This window comes from Penicillium manginii (genome assembly GCF_028828005.1).
Source record: "Penicillium manginii strain IBT 31320 chromosome Unknown utg000011l:1.0-1395921.0:1.0-1396616.0, whole genome shotgun sequence".
NCBI classification, from domain to species: Eukaryota; Fungi; Ascomycota; class Eurotiomycetes; order Eurotiales; family Aspergillaceae; genus Penicillium; species Penicillium manginii.
In genome coordinates, this window is record NW_026643112.1 from 744,904 (window position 1) to 753,774 (window position 8,871).

At 49.6% G+C, this 8,871-nt stretch overlaps 4 protein-coding genes across 4 annotated transcripts; 1 reads left to right on the forward strand and 3 right to left on the reverse strand.

Moving 5' to 3' along the window:
• Positions 1-166: 166 nt before the first annotated feature.
• N7533_013555 (lipase family protein) lies at positions 167-3,738 on the reverse strand (the record flags this gene model as incomplete). Its single annotated transcript, XM_057110205.1, has 3 exons — positions 167-2,108; positions 2,152-3,326; positions 3,391-3,738. The coding sequence occupies 3 exons, from the start codon at positions 3,736-3,738 to the stop codon at positions 167-169; spliced, it is 3,465 nt and encodes a 1,154-aa protein (XP_056952907.1).
• Positions 3,739-3,996: 258 nt separating this feature from the next.
• N7533_013556 (lactate 2-monooxygenase) lies at positions 3,997-4,904 on the reverse strand (the record flags this gene model as incomplete). The annotated part of the gene is made up of 2 exons (XM_057110206.1): positions 3,997-4,334; positions 4,412-4,904. 2 exons carry the CDS (start codon positions 4,902-4,904, stop codon positions 3,997-3,999), a joined length of 831 nt encoding a protein of 276 aa, XP_056952908.1.
• A 581-nt stretch (positions 4,905-5,485) lies between these two features.
• N7533_013557 (uncharacterized protein) lies at positions 5,486-6,721 on the reverse strand (the record flags this gene model as incomplete). Its single annotated transcript, XM_057110207.1, has 1 exon — positions 5,486-6,721. The coding sequence occupies one exon, from the start codon at positions 6,719-6,721 to the stop codon at positions 5,486-5,488; it is 1,236 nt and encodes a 411-aa protein (XP_056952909.1).
• A 702-nt stretch (positions 6,722-7,423) lies between these two features.
• N7533_013558 (uncharacterized protein) lies at positions 7,424-8,515 on the forward strand (the record flags this gene model as incomplete). The annotated part of the gene is made up of 1 exon (XM_057110208.1): positions 7,424-8,515. One exon carries the CDS (start codon positions 7,424-7,426, stop codon positions 8,513-8,515), a length of 1,092 nt encoding a protein of 363 aa, XP_056952910.1.
• Between the last annotated feature and the right edge of the window lie 356 nt (positions 8,516-8,871).

The following is an 8,871-nucleotide window of genomic DNA, read 5'->3' on the forward strand; positions in this document are numbered from 1 at the left end:
TGCATCCATAATCCTGTTCCCGCTGCCCAAGAGACCAACCCTATAACCCCAAACGTATTCCCAATATCTTTAGCCTGCGCCCATACCTATACCCATCCATCACAAATCAAATAAAAATCAAGTCATAATTGTCAATAAAATCCCTTCCATCATCCCACATACCCACTCACTCATCAAGAACACCCCTCGCCAACGCTGCAAGACTAGTCTCATACCTCGCCGGATTGTGATCACTCAACATGCCCCCCTCAAACCTCAACTCCCCAAACCAAGCATCCACATCCCTAACAAACCTCATCTGCACCCTAGTAGCCGGCCTCCCAAGCCTAGGATACCCATCCAAGCCCGCGCCCACCCCCTCCAAGTCCGACACAGGCGTAAACGCCTCCCGCTGCAGAACCCGCATAGTCTCAACAACAAAGACCTCACCCGGAGGCACAAGTTTCGGCGCCCGCATCTCATCACGCAGAAGATTCAGCGTCTTCCAAGCCCACGCGTCCTCGCCGACCCCGTCGCCAGCATTAATGACCAGCGGCGGCTGATTGACGTAGAATTTGTGAATAATGCTTTGGCGCAGTGATTCGTGGAGACGTTGGCGGATGTGCGATTTTGCCCCGCTGATGTCGGATTTGAATGAGAGTGACGCTGTGTGCATGTCGTGCAGGATTCCGAGGGATAGACTCGGGACCACGTCGTGTCCGTTTACGATTGTGGTTATTAGGCCGCGGGTTGCGAGACGGAGGAATGGGGACATTACTGCTGGTGGTCCGTAGGCGTAGACATGGATTGGTCGGCCGCTGGGGAGGGTGTAGATTTGTGATGGTGGTGTGGCGTGGCTTGGTTCGGTGTCGACTGTTAAGAGGCGTGGACGGGGGGTGGGTTCGTAGGAGGCTGTCACGAAGGAAGTTCCTGATCCTGTTCCTGACCCCGTTCGATTCCCTGTTGTTGCTGTCGGGGAAAGGTTTGGTTCGGAGATCATCGTTGCGAGGAGAGCTGCGACGCCGCCGCCTAGAGAGTGTCCGCAGAGAACGACGCCGTAGTCTGTGAATTCTTCCAGTGCGGCTCGGAGGGTGATCATGACTCGTCCGCCGCCACCTTCGAGAAGTCGCTTTGCTGAGGCGTGCATGCCTTTGTGCACTTTCCAGCTCTTACCTTGCCATTCCAGGTCGTCGTAGTCGCAGGTCATGTCGGTGAGGATATCTTCGAAGCCCCAGGTACCACGTAATGTGAGGACGACTGCTTTGGAATCGTGATCGATGGAGAGATAGTGGACGAGTGGGAAGCCACTTTCTGTTTCACCGGCTGCATTGGAGCCGCCAGCTGGATCGACGAAGGAAGAGAGCAGGATTGTAGATGGTGGGAGGCCGGCGTAGTCTGAAAATGCACTGTGCTCGTGGCTATCCGATGCACTTTGGGGAACACCTTTGGCGCTACCTCCTTTTGGCACGCCCATGACTTTTAGTGCATTGGATCCATACGAGGCCGACGAGAAACGGCAGAAGCGGCGAATATTCTGAACAAAATGTCTCTCCGGAAAGATGCCGGGGACAAGACCATCGCGATTGAGCGCCTGGATCGTGTCTATATCCTCGTATGCGCTTTTCCGGGGTCGATGGGCTAGGATGAGGGATGTTTCTGAGCCGGCTGTGGCAACAGAGTACATGCTCGGTGTATATGATTTGGACCGTCGATGTAGTGCCGAGGAGCTTGGACGATGGCCATTGACCGAGGTGGCTCCATCTGTTTCGGATCTTGCAATAGACATCGAGCTACTGCTGCGGACATGGCGCGTTGTGGCTGGGGACCCCGGACGTAGTTCTCCGGCGCGACGATGGGAAAACGCATCGGTCTGAGTGAGGAGACATTCTTGACTCTTTTCACGAACGGCAAAGTGGCCCGTTCGGGGGTTCTTGCGTTCATGAGCTTCGCGTGGAGTCGGCCTCGCTGGTGTCCGTGGTGATTGAGGCGAGCCAGGATATGGTGATCGCGGCAGGCCTCGGTTCGGGACAGGAGTGGTTGGTCGATTTGGTATCTCAGTCGTGCGTCTCTTTGGATCTGCTCGATTGGCAATATCTCGCGTTGACGCTTCTTTCACCGAGGCAGTCCCTCTAGCAGGCTTAGAAGGGGGCCGGATAGTAGGCCCCCCCCGACGCTCCTGGCGGTCTGGAGGCCTGCTTTTTGACCGGGGGTCGTTTAGGACCCTCTGTCTTTTCTGTCATACTTGGCTTGACACGCTGTGCAAACTTCGAAAAAGAGCCTCTCCCGAATGGTTTTTGATTTTGCTCGCTGGATGGCTCGGGGCTAGACAACTGTCTTTTCGCGGCAGAGTGGTTAACCTCGGGGTAGGACTGTGATCTTTGTGGATGAGGTTTGGCATTCCCTGGTGGTGATGCATACTGTGCTAAAGGACTTTGAGGCCGTTCCACTGCAGGAGAGCTTGTCATATTTGGAACATTTTGAGGGCGCAGCTGCGTGCTGTGAGACTTGTTGAAAGCTGTTCGGAAAACTACTGTGTGCCTTGGACGCCTTTGATTCTCCGAATTATTGGTCGCGGGCGCATCGTAGTCCTGATCATGGTGAAAACGCTCTTCGACCATCGTGGTGCCAGGGGGAGCGGCGATTTCCGCCATGTCGTCGTCGAAGATATCCACAGTGATCGTACGGGCCGTCAAGACCTCGGATTTGATCGAGGCGTGGCAGCCATGTGGCAACTGACCCATGATGTATGATTGAATATCTTCGTCAGATATCTGGTGCTGATTATCCAAGGGGATTGACAGTCGGTGGCTAGCGAGGGAATCGCCAATGCTAGATCGACGACGCACCGCTCCGAAAGCCTCGTCGTCATTGCCAGGCATTACAAAGGACGCCCTTTCAGGCTCAATAGGAAGCTCCTCACGATCTGTATCTGCGTTCCCAAACTGTAGTTGATGGGTTCCAAGCACATCGGCTCGAGCACCGTTGTCCAAGATGACGGTATCCCAGACAACTTCATCTCCACCCTTTTCTCGAAGGATACGTTCGGTTTTCTTTTTGCCCCATCGTTGCAGAATTGCAAACCCCACTGATCCGATAAATAGATCTCCGACGCCAATTTTCTCCGCATTGGTGTTGGCATTGGCATCGACAGACCGGAACTCGCGGCGGATGAGAGTGATGATAGCGGCAATGGCTCGAGATGACTCAGTAGAACCTAGAATAGCATCTAATGTCGATAGGAGAGCCTGCGAGAAGTTCGCCACTGATGCTAGTGTTGTTGATGAGAAGTGGAATGTGGCAGCGGCGAAGAATGAGGCCGAGGTCACTGTTGTATGCAATGTTGCCAACTGGATCTATATCAGTATGGAGATCTCGCAAGCCTATGTTGATCGAAGTCAATTTAGGACATACACTTCGCTCTAGCAATGACTCTGCCTCCATCCTCCCGTGTTCATCCCCACTGCGAATAGCCACATCTCGCCCAGCGCGCGTGAGAATCCCCTCGATCACGGCGCGTCCCAGTTCGAGACTAGTTAGAGTTGTTGCTCGCGCGCCATCGAGGGCCACACCTCCGAAGAATGTCCCTACACGTAATGAGAGTGAAGTAGACTGAGTCAATAACGATACTAACGATGCGACTGGCCGTGGGAGGAGGGTCATGCCCGAGGTAGTGGGGGGATTAGAGAGCGCGACTGCATTTGTAGGTGAAGCTGAATCTGTATCTTCAGCATTATGTGCAATAGCAAGTGGAGCCTTCATTATGAGCCATGAAAATAGATATCAAAATATGAAACTGCATCTATACAGCCAGCAAGGATGATTGACGATAGTTTATGGGGTTCCAAAGGTTGTAGTTTGTTGAGGATGAAGAAACCGGGACTGGACTGGCATGTGATAATCCGGGAATGACGTAGAGGTACTTCTTCCCCGCGGGTGTTTTCTCCAAATATAAAGTACATCTACTTATTTCTATATTTGAACCTGTGTAACCAGTCTAGAACTGTTGACTGTCTTCCCCTACATCATTGCTTTGACATCGCCTGCGTGTTGTACCTTGCGGATCAACTGCCGGTTACACTCGCCCACTGTGCGGATCCCCGCCAATCCCATACTCTGCCAGAAATCCGCCAGCAGACCCTGGAATACCTGGCGAGCTCCATTGCGACCGTCAATCCCAAAGCCATAGATGACTGGGCGACCGACAAGTACAGCCTTTGCACCCAGGCACAGTGCTTTGACCACATCCACCCCAGTGCGAACCCCCGAATCGAATAGTACGGTCATTTTATGACCAACCGCATCGACGATTTCTGGGAGAACATCCAGGGACCCGATGGCTCCATCAACTTGACGACCTGCGAACGAATTAGTACGGCCCAGCTTATCTTGAGAGATATAACACGGTTCTAGACCGTGAAGAGTGGAGACATACCGCCGTGATTAGATACTGCGATCCCATCAATTCCATACTCCAACGCCTTCTTTGCATCATCCACATGTTGAATACCCTTCAACACGATCGGCCCGTCCCAATGCTTCCGAACGAAAGCCAGATCTTCCCACGAATGGGGGCTACTGGAAAGAACCTGCCCGATCCAGGCCCGAGACGCACCTAGCACATCATCCTCAACTGTAGACCCAGTCTCCTTTTCGAACTTCTCTCGGAATACCGGATCACTAAACCCAACTTGGCACCCAACCCCTTTGATAAAAGGCACATAGGCATTGTCCAGGTCCGCTGGTCGCCACGCGAGCGACCACGTATCCAGCGTAATCACCAAGACCTCGAACCCGCTCGCTTTGGCTCTGTTAAGCAGCGATAAAGTGACATCGTCGTCTTGCGGCCAGTATAGCTGATACCAACGTTTGCCATCCCCATTGGCTGCGGCCACTTCTTCAATGGTACTGGTGGCTGCTGTGCTCATCGTGTAGGGGACGCCGACTTCTTCGCGAAGGAGATGGGGCCACCCCAGGCTAGTAGCCTTGCGTTCGTTCGGGGATCAGGCGGAAGTGACAGCTAGGCAGCCTATTTTTGTCTCATAAAAGGACGACCCATAAATGTATAAATGTAAAAGTCCTCCAATATTATTTATTTCTATAATTATTATTTTTTGAAAAGTACACTCGGACTATTTACGGCTTCGGGAATGGTCGGTGGCAGGGGGTGCGGGAATGTGCATTTCGCTGCGCGGCCGGAGATCGACACGAAGATCGCCTACGGGGCGGTTCGAAGCTATCGATTGCCGCAATATTGAGTCTTTCATGATGTATGCGGCTATACGTGTAGGACAATTTCAAGTTCGCTTAACATGACTGTATACGACATTGCCCATTAACTACAAATGGACAGTGTCTGAGTTATTCTACTTTTAGGTCTGTGGCACGTGAAGGTATTTGCATGTAAACTCGGTTCATGTGTAGATCGATTTGGAAAACGAGGGCAATAAATAAATAAAAATCAACAGGTTAGACAATTAATCGAATATTGTGTTCACACGGGGTAGTTTCACTTCAAATCCTCAATGTCAAAACGCATGCAGAAAGGAACCGGCCAGGTGACGACACGGGCAATTGTTCGACTACCCCTGGGATACGCGCTAAGGACCAAGTAAGTGAGGATCTTACCAAATGTAGTTCCAAGAAGGGCATCATACCCTGCCGTGCCATTCTCCCACTCAATAGGAGGATAATCCTCTATCTCCTCTGTGTCAGTTTTTGGCCAGGTGAGATTGTTGTTTTCGGTATACAGGCGTTCACGGACGAAGCGTTCTGTATTGACATTCATGATACGCGTGACAAACACATGCTTCAAACTCCCAAGAGGAAACTGAGACTCATATATGGCTTTAGCCACATATGCAACTTTCGGAGTGGCTGACCAAGGCTCTCGGTATATGTTATCCATAACAATAATCCCTGGGCCAGTACTGCCAGTCCAATTGAAGTCTAGGTACGATGCACCGCCCTGAAATCGCAGATATACGGTCGTATTTGGATCAGATTCGGAAGAACCGCTACTATTAGAAACCTCAATATTAAATCGAGGCCCTGAGTCGGAACCGAACTCATTAGGAAGCCCAAGCCTCTTCACCTGATCCTCCAGTATCCAGTTAATATTTCCGATCTTGGGTTCGCGAAAATTATGATTTTGCCTGAGATCAGCAAATTTTAACGTAGAAGGCTGGACAGGACAATCTGCTTCATTGGCATCTTCCATCCATCGCCGCCGCTGAGCCCCAACATTTTGGAACTTGTTATACTTGAGATGTGCGAGAGCAGGATCATCGTCAAAAAGAGGGTCAGGTGCGCTCAACCATTCTTGTAGTCTATTAGCAATATCAGTAGCGCTGAGGGGCTCCTGAAAAGTGATGGGAGCCTCCTCAAATGCAGCTTCAAGTATACTTAGATTTTCATTCGGTGGAGAAGGCCCAGCAATAGCTCCTGAATGGTTCAATATCGGCTGAGAAGCTGTAGTAGTAGTAGTAGCTGCCTCGGCTGCAGCTTGGACCGGGGCAGGAGAAGGGGGTTGCAATGGAGGCTGTGGTTGTGGCTGCTGATTTGAACCTTCGGCTGGAACTGCGCCTGTTGCAACTGGGGCAGATCGGGAAGATACTGGATTTGTTAATGGAAGCGGAGCAGCCTGCTCTTCATCGCCGGAGATGTCAATGAAGCAACCGCAACTTTTCGAATTTCCCAGACAGCGAAGACAGCTCATAAGAGCTTCACTTAGACGTCGAGACATTATGTCACTGGAAATGGTGTAAAATTCTGGTTTCAGATACTTTGGCCGTTGTGTTTGGTACTTCAACTGCTGTGCTTAGTGTCTGGTTCGATGATTACCTCGGAATCTATGGTTTTTAAATAATGTTAGACTATCTTGGAGTTTGGTTGATAATTAGGGATTCAAGGCTTGTGTGAATCCTTTATTTACATTGAAAAACAAAGCTGCATGACGATATCATCGATGAAGTGGGAAGATAGTACAAAGACACGATTATTATGTGAAACACTCCGACCAGTTCGAGTCTAAGCATTTCTCATTGGTTACAATGTCAGCCAAGGCTCTTCCTTGGCTAAATGATAAAACATTAGACAAAGGTATAAAGAAGACTTGACCATTCGAGGATGAATACTCATTTTTGTAACAGACAATGAGTGGAAAATAGACTATAATATAATAGCTATGGTCGACCTCGGACTGGATAAATTTTGCACCCTTTGTGATTTATCAAAGTCCGCCTTTGTTTGCGTTCACTTTCTTCTCGCCAGAACAATCCTCCTGTGTGATATCTTTATCTTCAGCCCCTTATTATCTTGGAAGAGAACTGTCCTCGATCCCAAGTACAAGAAAGAAAAAGGCTCAAGATTTCCAGATTGGAGACGACAACCAAGAACTAATCCTGCAAACTTGACACTGCTTATTGTAAAGCAAACGGAAAGCAACATGTCTCGGCGCTTGAGCGAGATCGTCACTAGCGGCCTACGTGCCCTCAGTATCTCGAGCTGTTGCGATGGCCAGTCAGACTCTTCTAGTGAGGGTGGTAGCCCGGGACCACAAGACCCAGCAGCCCAGTCCCACCCCATAGAACTAACTACTGTTTCTGCTACTCAGCAGGAATTCTCTCAGAATCAACCCCAGACACATTCTCCAGCTATTCCTCCCAAGCCAATAGCAGCCCATTCTACCACTCAGCAGGGGGGTGTTGAACAGGAAGGTAAGGCATCCGTGGGTTCTTCTGAGCAAGCATCGTTTCACACAGCAGCCTGCTCACCCGCAATGAATCCCGATACAAATCCGGAGGTGTGTAGCGCTGCGTTGTCAAGCTACAAATACGGTAAGTTCCAGCGGGATGGCGAGAGACGGAGGCAGTGGATTGAGGATCCCGACGACACAAGCTGCACCATTCTGAGCTCTCAGTTAACATTTGGCAATATTCAAGCTGATTATACACCCGGTGATCCTGGTTATGAAAATGTCCCTGGCGCTCTTTATGATCAAGTGGTTGAGCTAGGTCTCCCTGATGAATTCAGCAATCCGGTTGAACGATCCGTCTACCGCAAATGGGCTCTCGATGAAGACAATATGAGATGGGATGGCCTCATGTGGAATAACATGATTGTTCTCATAGATATCGAGAGGGTAAAGGGTTCCGATGCACCTCAAATCTCTGAGGTTACTCTGGCTTTGTTTAAGCATCTTTTTGACATCAATGACCTTCGGTATGTCTTTGTGTACATGGTTATCAACCCGGAGACGTTGAGATTTATCCAAACTCAACTTTATAGTGAAGATAAGGGTCTTAGATGGGCAGTTTCCCAATCTGATGTTGATCTCGAAGATCCTGAGACATGGGAGCATGGAACACCTGAGTATGATGCTTTACTTGGCACAAGGATTGGAAAATTGATCTCATATATCGTTATTGGCGGTTTCGAGAGGGGCTCCTTTAGAATTGCTCGAGTTGCGATTTGGCCTTCTTGGCTTCTGGGCCCTCGGGTCCAAATGCGATTTGACATTGAGCCGGTTTCTATTTAGATAGTGCCAGAATTGACTAGGTAGTTGTTGAAGTTATTCAAATTGAAATTGATCGTGCTAATATTACGCCTTGCATTTAATTAAATACTAGCAAACACTTTTTACCAGCCCACCTGAGTTGTATAATTATAATTAGCAAGGTTCTTTTGGTATGTAGTGATATATTAATAATGTCCAGTGTATTCCACTTTTGTATAATAAATCTTGGAACTGGCAAAACAATAGTACATACTACTAGTAGTCATCTTGATGAGAACTCAAAGCCGAGGCTTTGACCACCGCAATACTCGAAGCAGCGCCCAGGTGTTGAAAAAATGTCAAAAAGTCAACCTGAACTACTCAAGAGCCTACTACAA